We start from the raw sequence: 21,907 nt of genomic DNA, 5'->3' as shown, positions 1-21,907 counted from the left end.
CAGCTGCGCACGCTCTTCCTCCATCCCATTTTATTCAAAGCCTCCCTGTTTATCTCCTCCCAAGAAGCTCCAATTTCCTTATGGATGGCCGAAAAAGGATGATCTTTGGCAATATGTCATCCGCCATCCGCAAAACGTGTCCTACCCTTCTCAACCTTTCTCTCATTATAACCCTAGAAAGTCATGCTCTCAATAAAGTATTGGCTAAACTTAAGCGTAAAGAGCAGTTGGTTTAAAGAGGTGACAGTCTCTCATATGTAGAATAATATGTTAGCTTTTTATTTTAACGTTGCTCTTTAGTCTCGCTTGGATTTTTCTTTTTGTATGTATATATTTCTATATAAATATTTCTATATAAATATATATTGCAAAAATGACGTTTCATTGCCAATGTCAAATTTATAAAAAAAAAAGGAAAAAAAAAAAATCCGTCTGTTAAAAATAGTGTCAAATGCGATTCAGATTTCTCTTTTGTTGATTTTAACTTTACTGCCTTTTAACTTGAGTATTTCACAGAGGTTCGTATGCAAACATTTTGTAACCCGTAGTTGCATTTTACCGTCCTTCTTTTCGTCCTTCTGCTCTATGTCGATTGTGAATGAATTGGTAATCTAGCTCACTGAATTTTTGCCTAATCTTAATTTTTTATAGCTTTTTGTTTGTTTTTCTTCCAGATGTCGAAAGTACTGGGGCAACATCTGAATTCTACGACAAATTTACCATCCGATTTCACATTAGTATAGTCTTCAAATCTCTTTGGGAATCGTCTCATCATCGGGATGCAATAATTGAATAATCAGGGTTATTTTTTTTTTTTTTTTAAATATCCTATTTATTTTACTTTTGTTTTCCTGAAAAAAAAAAAAAAAAAAAAAAAAATCACAAACTTGTACGGTACACCTTTTTACCTCTTGTCCGTTTCTCAGGGTAGTTATTGCGACATTTTCATTCTCTTAATGCTTCTGCGAAGTATCTAGATATGTCGGGTAAACTTGCTCAAAACCATTGGGTATAAACAGGGTTTTAGAGCGCATTACTGCTGCCATCTCTTCTAAAGATTTAATATTCTTATTAAATAAAATATTAAATAATTTTTTATATAAATATTAAATAAATATTAAACAAATAAAATATTATTAAATAAATTCTTATTAAATAAAATAAGAATTAAGTACAATTTAATAATTATAATAATAGTAGAATTAAAATAAGAAATTGGTCAATTAAATAAAAAATTAAGATTTTCCTTCGTATTAAGTTTCTGCCATTTATAGAGCTTTTCAAATGATATATCGTACGGTTTACCTCCTCAGCTTGATTGATGGGTGTAGGATTAAATGAGGGATCTGAGCTGTAACCTCTCTAACCCGACTTTCAGCTTCTCAGAAAAATTTAGCAAATTCACTGGCAATACTAGCCAAATGCGTATTTTTAGTTTTAGTTTCATCTTCTAACCCAGTGGGAAATGAAATCGTTGATTTATGAGGTACATCTGTTTTTATGAATTATCGTTCAGCTTTTAAATTTTCCGCGCAACTATGAAATTTCAAACTACAATTATTTTTTCTTTTTTTTGCTGGAAAATGTTTTGAGTTCGGATAACTGAGGAGTCAATGGTGATTTTCCTAGAGGGTGTGGGGCTATCATTGTTTTTTTTTCATTGAGGGGGTCGTGGGTCGTCCGATTGATTTTAGTGGAGAATGCCTCATGCCAACTGATTTGCAGGTCTGACACTATTGTATTATCTTTGCAAATATTAACTATTCTGACAACAATTTTTTTTTTTTTTTTTTTTTTTTTTTTTTTTTTTTTTTTTTTTTCAATACTTATCCACATTTAGCTATTGGTGCTGACAGAAACCTAAGCTGAACATGGATTAGACAACCAGTTTTTGGTTTGAATTTCGCCTTTTGTTCTTCTACCCTGAATTTAGCTGAAACACGGTAAGATAGATGGATAAAAAAAATAGCCACTAAAAGTCCAGAAAGAGACGAATTTGTGCTTTTGGGCCAGCAGTAAACAAATAAATGGCGTAAAACAAAATCTGTCAAAAAAAAAGTTGTCCAATAAGAGAGTCATACTTACTCCCACCATTTACCCGTGCCATTTAAACACTTTTGCCTCTCAATTATTCGGATTATCTGTCTTGGCTTTTTTCTACAATTAGCCATATCTTGATGCCTACTGCAAAATACTTGAGTTGTACGAGTAAAACATAATTTGACAGTCTGGGAAAAGAAATTGTCAAAATAGAGTATAAAGAAAGAAGTATACGTAATAAAGAGTATACAAAGAAAGAGTGTCAAGTGAAAATAAGAACAAAAATAAGGGACGTATGAGTAAAACAGAAATTGATAGACTGGGAAAAGGAAAAGTAATTTTAAATAGAAGTTTGATGTTTCTAATGCACGTTTATTCACAATGAAGCGGTGGAACAATGTAGTGTGGACTACTGACGAATTGCTGTTGAGGCTGCGTGGGGAAGACGAAGTCGAGGGGGAGAACGACTTCTCGGGAATTAATTTTCTGTTGAGGCGTTTTATGAACTATTTTTTAGAAAACGTAGACGCAAATCAGTTTTTTCATTCTCAGCAGTTCGATTTCAGGTTGTCATTATTGTTTTCTTGACTACTATTATTAAATGTTTACAACTTCTTGTTTTCTTCTCTTTAGGACGGGGAAGCAGTTCGTTAAATTTATTAATATGCTGATGAATGACACAACATATCTTTTAGATGAAAGCATGGAATCATTAAAGGTAAGCCTTTCTAATAAACATAAATGGAATAAAAAGGTAGTTAGAATGAAGAGGAGAGCAAAGTAAGCTTATTAGATAAATTAAAAACGGTGTTACCGCAAAGTAAAAGGCTTTATTGAAACCCTGTTCTGTTACAAATTTTTGAACCCCCGAAAATTTCATACTTTTATAGTTGACACATATATATGAAACATTGAAGCATGAATTAATTCTACCAACTCCAGGAAATTTCTAGTGCTTACGATGATTTCCTTTTCCAGGATATTTTTTGGTATTAAATGCCTCATTAAACAATATTGTTCACACTTTTCACATTATATATTATATAATATATTTTATATTATATGTTAAATATTTGTATTTAACCGAACCGCAAAACAATTTTAAGGGGGAATTCACAAGAGGGTATACACCTGCCACTGCCAAATATTGGGTATACTTCAAATTCTCACTTAATTACACGGATAGGAACATTTGTCAGTAAAGCAAAAATATGAAGAAAATGATAAAAATATGCGATGCTCAACTTCTATCCTCTGAGGATATTATTGTTATTATCATTATTACAGGCGGACTCAGCAAATTGATTTGAGGCTCAGGCTACAAAGGCCCATTGCCCCAAATTCCAAAAAAATTAATTAGTGTTGGGGGTGGGGGGACTAGTATTTAGTTGCCCCATCCTTATTATATACTTTGCTAGCTGTCGAACATGACCCTCTCTGTGTATTCAAGCTTAATATCTAAATTATGAAGTAAATCCAACCTGTATCTAATCCCCGCCTAATATATATATATATATATATATATATATATATATATATATATATATATTATCATCAGATGCCTCCTTGTTTCCACGGCTATCTCACATTGTTGGCAAACTGGGAAATCAGCTCTTGTAATTTGGGTTAGATGATTCCGAAAATTTGCAATACCTATAATGGCTTCAGTAACAGTTCATATTTCAGACATATTAAGTAGTAAATGATGTTTAATCAGCATGGGGTTAAACTTCAGAATCATTTCTTCTTTTTTTTTATTTACATCCCATCTTTCTATGCAAATTTTAGTCGACACTCTCATAGCCCCGTCTCTTTATTGCCGCTTTCCATTAGCTCTGAGAGATGAGGATGCAATTTTCTGGTCTGTAGCATGTCAGTGCTGCTCCAGCCTTAGCTGCTTCATCTGCTAGTTACTTGTCTCTAATCCTAGAATGTCTCATGGGGTTCATCAGTATAATCTGATTTGTAACTTCTGAGGTTAGTGTAATTCCTATTGGTCTAATTTCCTTAATTTGTAGTTCTATCATTCTTTTTCTCTCCCCCTTTCCCTGTTTGCGATTGATTATATGTCTACCACTAAACATTGATTATATGTTAGAACTTTGTCGGGTAATACATTGAAAAAAATTGGGTGCCAACTATGTTGGGGATATCAGTGCTTTGATGGTAAAAAAAAATCGCTTAGATCAAGTGTAATGATCAACCCTCCAAATGTTTATTTTTATCTACACTTTTGGTTTTATTCAAAGATGAATTATAACTTTATTTAAAGCGAACATCCCTAGTATTTTTATTGTAAGTCTATTTATTATTTGTATGATTTTTTTTTCCTTATTTTGCAGAGAATACATGAAGCTCAAGAATTAATGGCAGACACCAACGCTTGGTCAGAATTAACGTCTGAGCAACGTCAAAGTAGACAAAGTCAGATGAGTGACGATGAGCGAATGTGCAGGTGAGTACCCCCTCAAACTTTTGTAGATCAACTCAAAAAAGTAGATGAAATGTAGCTAGAATCAAAGCTATGCTTTAATAGAAATTCGTATGAGGGGCATTATGTGTGCAACTTGCACGATTAAACAGCAGCAAAGGGATAGAGGAAATTCCGCCAAGATCGTTCTGATTGACCCTTCTCTGGGGAATTTGGGAAATTAAATATCAATACCAGATTCGAGGCGTAGGTTTTAGGATTACTCCTAGCCCTACCCGCGGTTGATACTTTTTTATTTGGTTTGCTCTTTTCTTACTCCCCGATGGAAAACCCTTCGCCATTGCAATGCTTCTCGTCTGGCTATTTTTTGGAATTCTTGTGACATTTTGATTATGTGGTAATGGCTAACCAAATTCGAGTGGCTAGATTTTGAAAGGAAAGATCCTTCAGAAGCAAATGTGTTTGCTTGCATTTTCGAATTAGCAGCTATTTTTGCCACTCGTGTAAAAACATCTTATCCTTATTCTTTACTCAATTTCCCGTTCGTAGTAATAGTACACGTTTGGTAAGTTCACCTCAATAGGAAAAATCCTCGGATAGCCCTTACCACCACAATTCTCCCCTCCTCGCCTAAAATAAACAGAACCGGGCGTGTAAACCTGTGACAACTTTTATCTGTCAATTTTGTCAAGATTTAACAAAGAACCTATGTCAAAATTTAATATTCGGTTTTTAAAAATGCTAAAAAGTTATATCCCGCTTTTTTTATAATCAATTCTCGTCTCCTTCTAATTGTTTAACTTTCTATTTTTGTATTTATATTGATTTTAAGAGTAATTGCTGAATTTTGTTGTTATTGTGTCTTATTTATTTATTTAATTTATTGACGTATCAAAAATTGCTAAAATTATGTTTTTACTTAAAAAATATTGATATTCTGTACTACTCAGGGTGGGGGTGTACATTGGACAACCATGCTTTACGTTATGTTCATACATTATTTAATATTCTGATTTTTTCAAATACTGAAACCTTGAAAATATTAGCGGAGCTCTCAGACAAAGCCCTGTAAATACACACTAAGGTTTATTTTGCAAAAGAAGTGTGCAAATCTTTGGTGTTCTTCGTATTGTGTATCGTCATGTTCAAAACCAAAGAGTGTATTTCAAAGGTCCCTTTTGGACCTTTCTTTATCGATTTTGTGGGAAATAGAACCAATAGTGAGTGAAAATTCTTATTACCCATCTGTGTGTGTTCACTCTCAAACAATTGATTTTGCGACAAGCCTGCAACTGTAACTGACACCAAAAAGATTCAGATTTGTCTTTTTACCGAGCCAGAATTATGATATTGCTTAAACTTTTTATTGGAAAAAGAATCTAAATTTGCTTAAAAAAATAGAGAAATTGTCCTTTTTTCAATAGTTTTCAATGAATATCCAACGCATTTTCCACCTAAAAAACCATGTACACCAAATAAAAAAAAATGTAGGTCGGTAGATGGATAGAACTCAAAACTCAGTTATGCAATTATAACAAAATATTCATCTTCCGTGGATATATTAAAACCGTAGGAGAGCAGAAAAATAAGACGCCAAAATTGCACTGGCAACATAAGCCTTAAAGTTTGTGGCTCTATACCCAAACCCCCCAAAATAACAGATCGTGGCTCCGTACCCTTAGGTCCTTTAGGGGTTGAGAAATCAAGGTAAAAGTTTCAAGCGGAAGTGTAATTCCCTTTTTATGTTTTTTTTTTCAATTTTTAATAGAAGGTTTCATGGACACTTCTTGAGGCGGGGGCGCTGGCTTGCTTTTGCCAATATTTTGTCTGTCCGTAGTGTTCAAACTAATCCAAGTATGGCGTATCATTTTAGTCAATATTACCCTCTTAGGTGAAGGAAAAAAAAAATGTAAGGTTTCTCTGCTGATCTCGACTATAATAAATGCTCGGGAAAAAATGTAAATTTTTTCGTAAATAAATCATTGGAAAGATAGTTGGAAAAACTAATCGATTTGCAAAGGATTTTGTGGCAAAAGCACAAATATTTCTTAGATTCCAAAATATTCAAATCCGGATTATTGCTTTTGGTGATATTAAGATTGGACGTGATGACTGCAACATTTCTGTTACATCTGTATATTTATTAATGAGTGTCATAGCACTCGCTTAACGTGCTTAAAAAAAATCCTCTGTCCCCCTTTTTTTTGCTGTATAATTACATCTAAAAAATTGCTTGAATCCCAATAGCCACATGTCTACGTTCTACATAGGCCCACTATCTAAATCTTTAAGGATATGAGAAGGTTTCCCTTTTTTGTTTTTATGTAGGAAAGGGGGGTTATATCCTAGAAGATACGCCCTGTTCGGGCCTTTCTTTATAGATTTTGTGGGAAATAGAACCAATGCTCAATGAAAATTCTTATTATTCCTCTGTGTGTGTTCATGTCTTTATAATGTTTCTGATCTTAGGTCGTATCTTACGTTGGCAAGAGAAACAGTAGACATGTTTCATTATCTAACACAAAAAATTAGGGAACCATTTATGAGGCCCGAATTGGTGGATCGGCTTTCAGCGATGCTAAATCATAACTTAAAGCAATTGACCAGTCCTGAATGTAAGAATCTCAAAGTGAAGAAAGCCGATCAATATGGATGGGATCCAAAAAGACTCCTTAGTCACCTGACTGATATTTACCTACATCTTGACTCTGATACTTTTGCTCAAGCTTTAGCTGCTGATGAGGTGAGTTCAGTCATGCTTCTGGTTTCCATTTTCGGACATTGAATGAATATCACGTATCATCAGGCTCTCATACAGTGTTTGGAGGGTGAGCTTTAGGCCTACTTTTTTGGAATTGTCGTGTTTTATTCTGTTCTTTGTAATTTTCTTGCAATTTCATGTATTTTGCTGTTTTGAGGCTCTGTCCCTTGGTCCAAAGTAAGCTGAGTACCTTCCTCCATATCTCCGCTACTTACTAAATTTAAAGAAAAGGACAAAAGAAAGAAAAGAAAATGACGATTTCAAAAGAGAAAACTGTTGAGGATGGGCTAGAGAATTCAGATTTGGAACAAATTCTATGTGTGTGGACGTATTTCCCAATTGAACTTGAATCGTCGTTTATTGTTGTTTACAGGTTTAATTTTATAACAAATTAGCTCAAAAACCGAATTGTGTCTTGAAAATTATTCATTAATGACCCAATAAACTACTTATTAAGTTTGGTCTTTATATACCGAGTTAGGTCATGGGAAAGACCTTGACTATCTAGCTAACAACTTTATTCATGGAAAAGAATAATAAATTGCTCGAAAGCTCCGAATGTGTAAATCCGAAGATAGGAGTGATAGGGTAAGTTAAAAATCTAGAATAGACAACAAACACATAACAGAGAAACAAAATCAACACAAAAAGAAAATATAATAAGTAAATACAGAAAAATAGGAGAAGAAAATAGGGTAATTTGAAGTGGATTGCCAAACGAAAAAATTAATAATTCAACGATTTACAAAACTTCAATACAGACTACCGCCACAAGCAAGAAAAACAAAGAATTTAAAAATTAGATTATTTTGTTTCTTGCTTCCTAGTTGTTTTGTGTACGATTTATGTGTTCTTCTATAGCTTCTATAGACTTTATTGATAGCTAAATTCTAGTTTATTAAACTGAGAAAAAGGGTTAGTGGAGTAAGCTATAAAGTACTGGGTTCTTTCGCTAAAATGTCTTTTCCTTTGAGCGCGTACCCCCCCCCCCTCTTAATATCCTGGCTTTGGTTACCTCGATAAATGATGTCGCATGTTGCTAAGATGATAGGAAGGGTAGTAGCTATGAAGATAAGATAATTTTTTTTACACGTAATAAAAAAAACTTTTTGCAGCGCCTGCTGAAAGTCCCAAAGGTCTTGTTGGCAGCAGGTGTCAGTCTTCTCTATTCTACAAATTATGGTAATATTTTCAGAATAGAACAATCATTGTTCTTACATAAAATGCATGCATGATTACTAATCTTTTGCAAGGAAAAATCTCTTCGTTGTAGTCTTGAAGGATGCCGGATGACTGTATGAAGACAGATTTAGTAAATAAAAAGCGAGCCAGTTCTAACTTTTTCTCATTAGCGAGCTTTGAACTTCCTTCTTTTCTAGATTTCTAGATCAGTGCGAGACCCTAAATTCAAAGTTTAGCTCACACTGTCGTTCTAATAAAGATTATTTTGTAAAACAAGATGTCGCTTGTTTGCGGGCTTCTATCCTAGTCCTGGGCGCCAGTCAACTTTTATTGGAGACTGCATGATAGCGAGACCAGCAGCATGGCATATGATGAAAATGCAGACTACTGGGTATTCTAAAGTGGCATCCATTATCTTTATGCAAGATCGAAAGTTATTCAAGTCCTTTTGTCAAGTTTATCAAGAAAACTTTAATGTCATTGTTTGATTTTCAAATTATTTTATATATATATATATATATATATATATATATATATATATATATATATATTGTCAATAAAAGTTGCTCTAATAACGTTATCGCAATAGTAGACACTGGCGCGAAAAGAAAAATCATGGAACTGGGGAAAGACTGTTGAAAACAGAATCTGATAACATTATGTTTTGTTTGTGTTTCCGTCGTTAAAAAAAACTTTTTGGAATATATCTGCTAAAAAAATTTGACCCTGTATGTTTCAAATGCTTTCAGTTTTACCGAACATATACATTTACTAGAAGGCCTGGGGAAAGGGCTAAGAGATCTTATTCCCCCACCATCTAGTTGAGGAAACAAAAAAATGATTAGAAAACTCTCCAAGGAAAAAATTAATGGTAGATTGTTAGATGGCATAATAGACTGTAGAATAAGAGAGACAAATCCAAAGACTTGCGAAAGACTTAGGCTGGTTGTAGTTACAAATAGAAAGCTATGATAAGAGGTTTATATGCACTCATTTGTGTTTTGTCCTTTTTAGCGGTCGTTCTCAAGGGAATTGTTTGAGGATGCAGCTGTTCGCTTGGAAAGGAATTTAAACAAGACTCCTATACAAATTTTACAGTGGAGGGACCTTGCTTCCAGGGCTTGTGAAGCCAGGCTAAGGAACAAGAAACAGGACATTGATTACAGTGACGCTCCAGATGAGTTTATGGGTAAGTCATACTGGGGTAAAATATGAATAATTAGTATAAGAGTAACGGAGCTAGAAGCCAGTTGTCCGCAGGACTGTGTTCTAATAAAAACTTCAACTTCAAAATCCAAGTTTTTAGTACTTTGAGTTTGATATTGCAATGTTAGAACGAAAATGCTGGTGTATAGCTTGTTTTGGTTTGAATCGGGACGAATTGGGTTGGAGAGCGCTGATGGTTTCTCAGGTTTTCTCCTTCAATACAATATACCGATAAGCATGTGGGATACGTATAGCTCAGAACTGAGAAAAATCTTGTTTTTTCGCTTTTTGTGTTTTATTTTTTGACCTTCGAGTGGTTCTTTTAGCACTATTTCCGCATCTATAGTACGATTCCGTTGCTGGAAACTTCTTTATTAGTCTTGATTATACCTGCATGCAGGAGAATGAGTCTTCTTAAACTAGTTTTTTTTATTCGTTTTTTCATTTTTGGTTACTATGGGCCGTGCCTCGTCCTTGACTAGGTTGCAGCTACTGCTACAACCATGATAAGATTGATCCGAAGGACTTCTTTCCCGGCAGAACTGTGGCCTAGAAGTTCATTTTCTTCTTGGTTTTGGCCCTTTTCTCCGGTAAAATCATCAGGTACATGAGTTTTATTACCAATAAATTCTGGATATGAGTTTTATTATCCATAGTTTACACAACTGTGTTTTTGCGTCAAAACGGACGTTTTTGTGTTTCGTGCCAGATTAAATCCTTTTTTTTTTTCTTTTTTTTACCAGTCTATGTGCTATGGTGCTTTTCTGGCTCAGTTGATATATTTTAGTTGGGACGTTGTAAATTGTGTCCTACAACCTATATTTAAGAAAAACCACTACAAGCTGACCAGAAAGCTTCCATGGTGGCAATGGGCATCCAGCGCCTTTGCGTTGCAACGAGTTATCAGTGGTAGTAGAACTAGCGATAGTAGTCAATTTTTACTTCAAAGTACTTAGAAAGAAACTTAAAAGTACTTCAAACAAAAAGTCATCGGAAAGTAAAGGCTCCAGGAAAAAGAAATTGTGTAGATGCAAGCTGTTTTATTTTTTCACTCCCTGTTTCTATTCAATGCCATTTGCGTTTTAATAGTTGCAGTAATTTGATTTCATGTTAGAAATTCTACGTGTTCGCTGGTGTTCGCCCTAGGCAACATAGATGGCTGGTATTGATCTCCTCCGTCATTGTTATATTGGAATAAAACTAATTTTTTTTTTTAGCATTATGGACGACAAAAACACAGCAAACGTGTTGTGTTTGCCCTCTCTTTCTTTCTCGGAAGATTCTCTTGAAACCACAAAACTAATCATATTCACTCTCTATTAGAGCGGTATCTCATAATCAGAAAAAAACGTGTTATCTTCTTTTTTATAGCAAGATTCATGGTGTTATTTATTACTTCATGCTACGCTACCAGTCTTGACGATCAGATAACTACTTACTATATTAGTCAGAGCGCCAGATTCTGTATCGTGCACCCACCCATGCCGGAAGGTACAAAAATGCTGAGGACGGATCCTAAGGTAGTCGTCCATGCTGAAAATGAATTTTGTAGGGCGCATGTTTTCCGTTGGGGCGTTTCTGAGATGTAGGCCAAAAACACCAAATTTAGCCTATAACTATGTATGACGATTCAGGATTTTTTGCAAGTTATTGGGTTTAGGAATCTGACGTAGTGTTATATCAATCGAAAGAGGAGATCTAGATCTACAAGAATATGATTTTTAAATTGAAAAAAAAAACACATTTTTTTTCTCTATTTACTGCAGTTTCAAAATAAGTGCTGTAAAATTCGACTGATATCTCAAAGAAAGGCTAAAAACTCGAAATATCTTCAAGGTAACAAACTTTATTTTCATATTAGAAAAGAAAGTTCATTCAATTCCGTACAATTTGAGCTAAAAAAAATATAAACTATTATTATTTTTAAAAGGTCTGTGAATTTGTTTTGTAGTTTCGCTGAAATGATCACTAGGCGTATCGTGAAACTACTACTACTACTACCAACTCACTGCAGCATTAAGTTGCCTAATGCCAAAACAGCTACACACTCTCCTCCTCAAACCCCAATCTATCCAAAGCCTTCCTTTTTACACCCATCCACAAAGTTTCCATTTCCTTTAAGTCTTTCTTTATGACGTCCTCCCACCCCAGATGGGGACGACCTGCTTTCCGTTTAGCCCTAGATGGTTGGCCGAAAAGGACAACCTTTGGCAATCTGTCACCTTCATCCATACAACGTGCCCTAGCCATCTCAACCTTTCTTTCATTATAGCCCTAGAAAGCGGTATTAAACCACATTTTTCGTATAGCCTATTGTTTGAAATACGGTCAGTCAGCCTGGTACCCAGAACAAACTTTAAGCAATTTTTCTGGTAACCATCTAGCAAATCTTCGTCCGTTTTTTAGAGCGCCCGTGCTTCTGAGCTTTATATGACCACTGTCATCACTTTAGCTTCTAATATTCTAATCTTGGTTTGCAGACTGATCTTCCTATTCTTCCAGACTTTTTTTAAATGTGAAAAACCACCCTGAGCCTTGGCTATACTATATTTAACATCTTCACTACTCGCACCATCTTTACTAATAATACTACCAAGGTAAGTGAAGCTGCCCACCTGATCAATCTTTTCATTGCCCAACGTCACCTTTTCATCTTCACTTATTCCTAGACTTAGTGACTTAGTCTTCCTAACATTAATTTTCAAACCAATTCTAGCACCTGAACTCGCAAAACCTCTAAAACTGCATTCATTTTGCTCACACTTTCATCTAGGATGCTTAAATCATCAGCATAATCCAAGTACAGGAGACTTTTTCCTCCCCATTTGATTCCGTGGTCTCCCACGGTTTAAAATTTTTAACTTTAACTTAAAAATAAAAACAGGTTTAAAAAAATGTTGACTAAAAACAAGTGTTTTTTTAGAATGGACGAATACGTTTTCTGGTGTACTAAGGTGTCTGCAATTACCTTTTTGGGACCTGATTTGCCACTGATACGACTGAGATATTTACTACAAGAAAGAATTCTGCTTCACAGATGGATTCAGTTGGCGCACTGGAGTTGTCTTATTCGGCCTACCCGTAGAATTGGGTAAAAGTAACTGATTAGGGACCTGTTGTAATTAAAAGTAAAATGTATCAAATAAAACTTTCAAAAATATTCCTCAATTTCTTCTTCCGAGAATTCAGATGGGGCAAGGTCAGACTCCCTGCATGCCCTCCTCGTTCCACGGTAGGAGCATAAGCTGCAGCATCCTTTCATTTTTGAGCAGCTACAGTCTTTCCTACATCTTCCACTTTTGCATCTGCAGTAAGCTTTCAGGTTTGATGCTTCTTTACAGCTTGAGACGACCGCATCTACTCCCCCTTCAGCCATCTTCCATCCACGGAGGAGTGGATCTGGAATGCTCGGCCGAGCCTATATTGACGACAAGATTATTCATATAGCGAATATGGCTCTTCGTATGCATGGCTCGAAGGTGTCGTCAGAAGGTGGCAGTCTTCTCACATCTTGTTTCTGGCACCAAATGTAAGCCCTTGCACTGGCCAGTGAATTGAATCCGGCCTGTTTACCTTACATTTCAATGACCAGAGATTTTGATAGGTCGGAAACTTCTCTAAACGCGTCGACTGAAAGCTTCCCTTGTGCATCCTCAATCCGTCCGTAACACACACCATTTTTGAGGCAAAAATTGGAAACGCCACGGTGTTTAAGAAAGAAGCTTTCCTGAAGCCGAAGAAAAATTTCGTTGTGTCACACCCTGACAGACAGTGCACGAACGGTAACATAATCTGCTCCTCTTTGGACAAGTAGACTCCATCCGCCAGCTAGTGTACTGGGATAATTTAAGTCGAGAAATTCAAGAAAAGTTCGCTCAGTCCCTCAGCTTGAAGCTGTTCAAAAAAATGAACACAGGCTACTGCCACGTCGGTGCCATCGGCATGCACAACGAAGCTACAAGCGTAACGGCTAGCATACTTGACATGTGTAATAAGGCGTTAGTCAGCTTCTTCGTGGCTGGAGGACAAGCATTCCTCTTAGTCACAGTGTTCTGGTAAAGTTGGACAGCAGCCAAGCTTGACCAGAGACAATTTGAATCTCTCCTGAACCCACCTGAGAGAAAAAGGTTGAGTGCTTTCGGAAGCTAATCACCCATCTGCTCCCAGGTTTCATACAAAATTTCGAGGAGCCGGCTTTTAGACGCTGAGCTTTAAACGGCACCCCATTCTTCATTGTGCTAAGAGCGGAAACCTGGAGGTTTTCCCCTGTCCCTCGTCGGTGTCTGCGTGCTGATTTCAAAGAGATCGACTCTCCGATGTTCGTGAGCTTCCTAAACAGCCCGTCGTACCGATCTGCGACAATGTGGACTTCAGGAATACCCACTGGAAGATCATTAAGCAACGATAGAAGCAAATTTTTCCGCGAAGGATTTGACTGTTTCAAACCTGGCAGGCCGATATGACCTTATCTTGGACATTAGGTCAATGATGTGTATTGTAGCTGATGTTCTTTCTTTGGATTTCAAAGTCGCCGGCCAAGCTGCAAGTCCTCCTTATATCCTTAGCTGGATGGAGAGAAAGGAAGAATCTCTTTTGTGAGGATCTTTGCAACTGCTTTCTCCTTTTCTTCGCCGTAGCTTCAGAGCTGTTACTCTTCAAGGCTGTAACAGCTCTTCGAGATAGTTACTTCAGAGCTCAGGAGATTGGTTCTAGGGACACCTTTCGCTTTCTGAGTCTTTCTATCTGAAGGGAAAGTGCAGACTGCATTCTTTCCTACATCTCTATTCCTTCTGCACGGAAGATCTTCGGTTACCTCTTTTCCTTTTGTAGCGGCGCAAGTAATATAAGAAACAATCTTCTCATTTTTCACAACTTTTGACGTCACAATATTCACTTGGTCAAAGTCCACTCTGCTGAACGGATTGCCACATATAGTGAAAATGTCCCGAACTCTATCTCGCGGAAGTTGTAATTATGTCGTCGTCTACTAATTGTCTTCGTTATGTTTCAATGTATCTGTGGATGCGTTGACTACTTAAAGTATACCATTCCTAATGGTAACGGAAACCGGTAAGATAAGAATCCAAGCTTTAGATTGTCTTTCATCCATCTGTTTTACTATTATTCCGGCCGTCATCTTAGTATCCATGCTCACGGTACAGTCCATTATCTGATCGAACCAAGTGGCTATGAACATCGCGTGCATTCTCTACTGCAAAGTATCCTTTCATGAACTTCTTGTGTACATAAGGAAAGGTTTATGGCGAACTTCGCATTTCTAATAGGTACTATGTGAGAAATCTTGTATACTGAGGATGGTCAGCCGCCGCCAAGTATGGCAACACCGAGCAGTTGCTGTCAAATGAGACTCCTAGTCCACAGTCTCGTTCAGCATGAATGAATTGCATCGCTATTTCAAGTATATTCAAGAACTGCCGCCAGAAAGCAAACGTGGGCCACGCATTTCGCAGGGTGTCGAAGGCATTCACTATGGGAGCCAAAGTGATTAAGGTATCCTTTGCCTCCTGAAGTGCATTTCGCGCGTCAACACCGTTTGCCAATGAAGTCCTGAATAACTCAGTGGCACTATCCAGCTGGTCCACACGTGATAAGTTTTCTTGTGCTTCGGAGTAATGCTCTTCCAAGGACTCCCAGTAGATGGCTAGCAAGACATCGTACAGTATGCAGTAGGCATTGATAGCTTGGTAATAGCCTTTTCCTTGAAATGCCTTTTCGCAAGTACCAGGAAGCAGCAGCTTTCCCTGCAATATAATCTCTTTGAGTCCGGAACTGTCCATTATCTTACCAACTGCCTTGAGATAGTTGAGCAGGAGGTGGAAGCCTCCCATCCATAGGATTACGTTTTTGAAGTCATCCAGGTATTTACTTTTCACTCCCTGTACTAGCTGATAAATGAAGAAATCTTGCGTGACCACCGTATTGTCACATCCAACAGCTTTACTTATCGCCATGAACGTTCGCAGAGATTTTTCGACCTTTGTATGGTTGTTTGGTGCTTCATGAAGGAAAGGCAAGTAAAACACGGTGCTTTTATGAACATTTTGCTTCGAAACTTTACTGCAAATCGTTCGATAGCTTGGTAACGACAGGGGACTTTCTTCTGTGGCCACAAGCTGTGTTGGGCATTCTCTAGCCAACATTATTGCCTTGTCCAGGTGTTTAATTTCTTTTGGAGTCTCGAGAAGTAAGTTAACAGAATGGAGTTCTTTCTCAATCATCGTTTTTCTCAAGATCCTCGATCCCTGACAATTGATTTCAAGCTTTTCTTTCGGTATACATTCAACTGACTTGTTTCTCTGGCGCTTAGATGACACGGCGACTTTTGATTGGGTGTCCTTTGAGAGCTCCGAGGTCTGCACCATTGCCATGCTAGTAATATGAGTCGATGTGCCATCAAGGGAGGACCATAGAAAGTCGAGGTTGTCATGCATGAATTGAATCAAAGAATCATCATCTTTTATTATGCCAGGAGGAACATAGACGCTGTCTACTGTGGTGTGAGTCCTCATTTCGTCTACCGCTGTTGCTAGGAATCGTCGAATGGATCGTACGATACACCAGAACCACTTTTATTCAGAACTTGAAGGATTTCTCTGCTTCGAGTCTTATGATAAATATAAACTGAAATCCCAATATGTTTCGGGGTTTCGACATAAAACCCGGAAAATAAAATATCTTGGGCGATGTTCGTAAGTCTTTGTTCTGTCTTCGGCATACAGTCTTGTTTTACCTCTGAATTGTCCCACGGTTCTTCTTCTTCAAGAAGGTAAACAAGAAAGTTGTGGAGCTCTTTTGGTATCATTTGGGAGATCTGGTTCTAGGGTATCGTACGATACACCAGAACCACTTTTATTCAGAACTTGAAGGATTTCTCTGCTTCGAGTCTTATGATAGACATAAACTGAAAGCCCAATATGTTTCGGGGTTTCGACGTAAAACCCGGAAAATAAAATATCTTGGGCGATGTTCATAAGTCTTTGTTCTGTCTTCGGCATACAGTCTTGTTTTACCTCTGGATTGTCCCACGGTTCTTCTTCTTCAAGAAGGTAAACAAGAAAGTTGTGGTGCTCTTTTGGTATCATTTGGGAGATCTGGTCGGGTGTTATTTGCACTTCTGATCAGTGATTGCTCGCTTCAAAATCTTGGCTGCAATGAATAGTGTATTTCTATCCTGGTCGCCAAACACTGAACTATGTCTAGTGCTACACCGGCGTGATGGAGCCCGCGGTCCAGTGCTTTGGTTGCCGGAAAGTGGTCTGCTGTCTTCGTTAACTGAAACTTGATCGGGTTTAAGGCCACTGAAACTTGTTCAAGTTCTTTAAGGCCAAGCGCTGTTTCAAACTAATGTCAAACTCTGCATCGGAATCACTGGATTCGGCTGTCACCACTGGTAAGATATCTTGAAAAGAGCTCAAATCACCACTGCTGTCATCTTCTTCGGACCACATACACACAAACTCTTCTTCGACGGTTCGCTGAACGCTGTTGATAGCAACGATTAAACTTTCAGCAGAAATTTTCTCGCGAAGAAAAAAGATGTCAGAATGCTCCGGCTGTGAAATGACGCTCAGAGAAATTCCGTAATGCTGTAAAAGTCTTCTTTTCAAGCGGGTTGACTGATAGTTTCTTCTGATTTTTGGGTCTGTTCTAGACAAGATCGAAACAAATGAAGCGCGTAGTTGACACTGTCTTTCTCGTCGTCTTTCCTCGTCTTTCCGTCTTTCTCACCGTCTTTCCTTTCAGTAAAACTTGTTCGTATTCCTTAATAAGTTCCAAAAAGCACTTCTCGTACGTCTGTTTCACCGGCTGGGCACTTGCCTTTTTCATAAACTGTAGTAAGCACAGGTTGTGGTACTGAACATCACTTGCTACCATGTCAATGCTACAACCGAGGCCATTGTCGAAACTGAAGAACACGTCTGGGAACTCTTCTCTGAGCTTTGTAGCGGCTGCATAAATTTGGTCTGCCCTAGCATTTTTAGCAACTTTTATCAGCGGTACTTTCGGTCTGCTAACTTTCTTCTGTGTTTTTCCACAAATGACACATTTCTGTCGGTATTCAAATTCTGGTGCAAAAGGGCGCCTTGAGGATCTGCTTGTATTGGGTTCGTTCACTGGCTGATTGGGTACAAGCCTGTACAGATCCTTTCGACATGATGGATGCCATTTAGGATTGTTTTTCAAAAACTATCAACGTCTTCTAATTCAGTTGCAAGGTCGACAGTGATCACTGCGCAGCCGTGATGTACATTTTTCGAGGATTGCAACATTCTTCACCCTGCAGAGGGAATCTTCTGTCACATCCTGGCAAATCACCCACTTGCTGTAGTTGACTGATAATCTGGATTTTTTTACTTGGTGTCAGCTCAAATGGCAGCCGCTGCATACTTTGTGGGATATTCTCTCACGATTTCGCAGAATCTGTAAAATAAAAGAGTGGATAAAAGATAAAGTACGTAAAGCATGAATTATTGGACCATCCAAAACTGATACGTCAGCTACATTTTACTAGAGCTGTATTCTGGCACTTCTTTGCAAGGGTCCTCTCTAGGCTCAAGCTGGAAAAAGAATTGAAAATGCTTCCTTAAATATCTGATTGTATGATTTCTTCCCACAAAATTGAGTTGAGATAAAATGAGCCGGAAGAGGACTCTAGCCAAGAAGGGACGGAAAGAGCTCTAATAAAATGTAGCTGACGTATCCGTTTTGCATTGTCAAACATGATTGTGAACACTCTAATAATCACCGTCCATCACATTTACCAATTTTCATGGTTATCTTAGGTAAAGTTATCTTTATCACCACTGAGTTTGTGTGACGGACCACCTTGACTAAATGTCCTAATAGTCGGGGAGCCAAAGTTGAAAATCTGACAAAATAGCAATCTGAGGGGGACAAGTGATTTGAGAGAGGTTTTAGACTAAATCGACCATGCTGATTACGAATATCTCGGGAATATAAGCGCCAAAGGTGCGCTTGGTGGTTTTTTGCAACTAAGTTCGTTGATTTTTCTATTTCACTCAGACTAAGTCCAGCTTTCTACTAGAATATTGTAGTTGTCTCTTTTATACCTAGCCAAACATTAGGTGATCGTTAATTTACCACACCAGAAAAAAAAATTCCTGATCCAAGCACAACAGCTTCAATATGCTTAGAACTGCTTTTACTAGCTTTTGCTTTTTACAATTTTATTAACATACGATTGGTCGAATATAAATAATTTAAATATATTTAGCAATGTTTTTTAAGTTTTTATTTAGTCAGACTCGTCGTCACTTTCAGAAAGATTGCATGACCCAGCACAAGCACAAAGCAAGTTGCACTTGCGGATTCCAGCACAGGAGCACTTTTCATTACATATATTTCTACACTTGCAATGAACTGCAATACGGCTTATAGAAATCGGCCGCTGCGACAATGAATTTGTCAGAGGAATAACCCCGAAAGCGTCACTGTATGCCCATCCGAAATTTAGGGGGTCTAAACTATTGGTTCAGACTCCATAGCCTGTAAAACGATTCCCCACTGATATACAACTCTAAGGATGTGATATTTAAAGCTGTTTTCAGTGGGCGGAAGATTTTTCAACGATTTTTTCCTATGGAATAAGTGCACTCGCAAGTCATTCAAGGATTATAGTCAGTAGGATTCTTTCCATTGGCTGCGATTGTTACTTTTCTTGCCACCTCCGTCACTTCCTCAATATAGAAAATGACAATTGACAAGATGAAAATGACACGATGGAAAATGAAAATTCTTAATGCTCCATTGTGGAGGCAATGGGCCTTGGAGGCGTGAGTCTCAACCCATTGGAGTCCGCCCTAAATAATAATAATTCTCCATTGAACAATTTTACAACTTTGTGGCATAGTATTGGGCATTGCAGCATAGTATTGGCCAAAAAGAAGGTACCACCAAACCTTCTTCCACCTAGCCTAAAATTTTTTTGTGCCACCTAATAGCACGTCCAGACTATCCGCTTTCTTGAAAAATGGGACGGAAATCTGGAAATGTAGACAGGTCTTCCATCCCATTTTTCCGTTTTCTGGGCAGGAGGATCAGACGGTCCGAAAACGGAAAAATGGGACGGAAGACTGTAGTGTGGACAGCTTTTCTGGAAAAAATGCCAGAAGAAGGAGACGACTAAACATGATAAGTTATAAATAAAAATAGTTGTCTGATGTGGTTTAAAATAGAAAAAAGGTAAATTGTCTAACTGAGGCTCTAAAATTGTTTTCTTTAGGTTTTGGCTCAGAAAAACAGATTTGATAAGGATGGCTGATAAACTTGTATCGATATTTTTTTAAAAACCGCCAAGTCTGGAGGGCTATTCCTTTTTCCGGATTTCCATCCCATTTTTCCAGAAAGCGGATAGTCTGGATGCGCTATAAAGTTAGTGACTTGCAGAGCAATGGTAAATAGTGAGACTCTTGACACACAAAAAGGAAAGAGAAGACAGCCAAGTACTGTCAGAGTGTACCACCTTTGCTTGACTATGCTTGAAAAAAACCTGTACCACCTAGGCTAGCTTACAAAAGAGCCAAGCTCCTCGTAATACCCCTTCCGTGAACACCCCTGCAATTTACTGAATAATAGTAAGAAATAAGTTGCTTTTATCAGGGGGAACTAATCTGCACCTTTACCCTACTTCTAACCACTTAAGTAAGCCTCTAACTATCCTTTGACCCCAAAACTGGTAAGACTTTTAGCCTATGCTTTATAAATTTATATACCAAGAATTCCTGAAAGACGAAGCGAAACAATAAAAAGTGAAATACTGGTAAAGACAAACCTTTAAGGATCAAATAATAGAGTTAATTAGCTTTTTAAGCTTTTTACCATCAATTTGCACCTGTATGGCAGATGGCAGTAAACATAACCATAACAAAGCCACGAGAACGATGCAGTGTCATCTACTTAGCAATGAACAAGTTAGTTTTAAATTTTTTTTTCCATAGATGATCGAGTCGAAACTTTGACCTCATATTAAACTATGAAGCGCACTTTGGTGGTCGCAATTCCCGAAATAAACGGAATCAGCATGTTCGAAAATATCGTTTCCAAAAGTCAGAACTCGTGTACCAAAATGTTTTTACAAATCGTTATTTGACGACTTTTTCAACTTTGGCTCCCCGACTATAAATGACTTGGCCAAAATGAGGCGTAGAGTAACGTGGGCGAACTCTATGAATCGTCGTGATACCAAGATCACTTGCTATCCGGTACTGACACCCAAGAACCCAAAAACTACACCCTAGTCGATGTTTTGAGCCATAGTTCTAACAAACCGGTCATGTCCCATAAAATAACTGTTTATCTGCCTAAATAACACTAATTAGCTGGTGTTTACCTTTACTTTGAAAGTATTACATCGTCACTTCAGGGTCAATGACTTTCTATATCTGTCCAGGAATGATTAATTCTACTTGCTGTCACTTGATGAAAAAAAAACTTCACGCTAGGAAGCATGTTCCTAAACAAAATTCTAATTATCGGGTCCACTCACAAAAATAGTTGCAGAACCCTCAGAAATAATAAATTTAAACTGTTTTTTCTCAGCTCAATGTGTTCGGAATTAAACGAGCTTTCTTTTTTAATATAAAATAAAATTACTTTATCTTAAAAAACATTTTCGAGTTTATAGCTTTTCTTTTAGAAATTTGTTGACAAAAATCTTAATTTTTTTTAAACGGCAGTAAAAATTGTACTACTTTTTATTTATTTTTTTTTTTTCAAACAAAAATTATATTCGTGTAGCCTCAAGTATCTTCTTTCGATTGATGAAAAAGTAGGCTGGATTTGACCAATCTTTTCTGTACAGAAACAAATTAGAATCGTCGAACCCCATTATAGGCCAAATTTGGTGTTTTTGGCCTATATCTCAGAAACGCCCCAACGGTGAACATGCGCCCTACGATATTCGTTTTCAGTATGGTCGACTACCCTGGGATCCCACCTTAACATTTTTCTACCTTCCGGCATGGGTACTAATCGAAATAAGCGAGATACAGAATTTGGCGCTCTTGGTAGACTATATTGGTAGTTGAGCCTTTCACCTTTCTCTCTCTCTCTCTCTCTCTCTCTCTCTCTCTCTCTCTCTCTCTCTCTCTCTCTCTCTCTCTCTCTCTGTCTCTCTCTCTCTCTCTCTCTCTCTCTCTCTCTCTCTCTCTCTCTCTCTCTCTCTCTCTCTCTCTCTCTCTCTCACTCTCTCTCTTTCTCTCTCTTTCTCTTCCCCTCGCTCCTTCTTTTTTTTTCAGGTTAAAGGG

At 37.5% G+C, this 21,907-nt stretch overlaps 1 protein-coding gene across 1 annotated transcript in view; it reads left to right on the top strand.

The window, feature by feature from the left end:
• Ube4B (Ubiquitination factor E4B) overlaps positions 1-21,907 on the top strand; it is a 59,721-nt gene that overhangs the window by 31,503 nt on the left and 6,311 nt on the right. Inside the window, 5 exon segments of the mRNA XM_089091071.1 lie at positions 675-801; positions 2,674-2,758; positions 4,383-4,495; positions 6,941-7,214; positions 9,429-9,603. Coding sequence (XP_088947197.1) covers positions 675-801; positions 2,674-2,758; positions 4,383-4,495; positions 6,941-7,214; positions 9,429-9,603 — 774 coding nt within the window.

Source organism: Artemia sp. Qi Xiang Cuo, chromosome 6 (genome assembly GCF_049724085.1).
Source record: "Artemia sp. Qi Xiang Cuo chromosome 6, ASM4972408v1, whole genome shotgun sequence".
Classification (NCBI taxonomy): domain Eukaryota; kingdom Metazoa; phylum Arthropoda; class Branchiopoda; order Anostraca; family Artemiidae; genus Artemia; species Artemia sp. Qi Xiang Cuo.
This window is presented reverse-complemented; position numbering and strand designations above follow the sequence as displayed.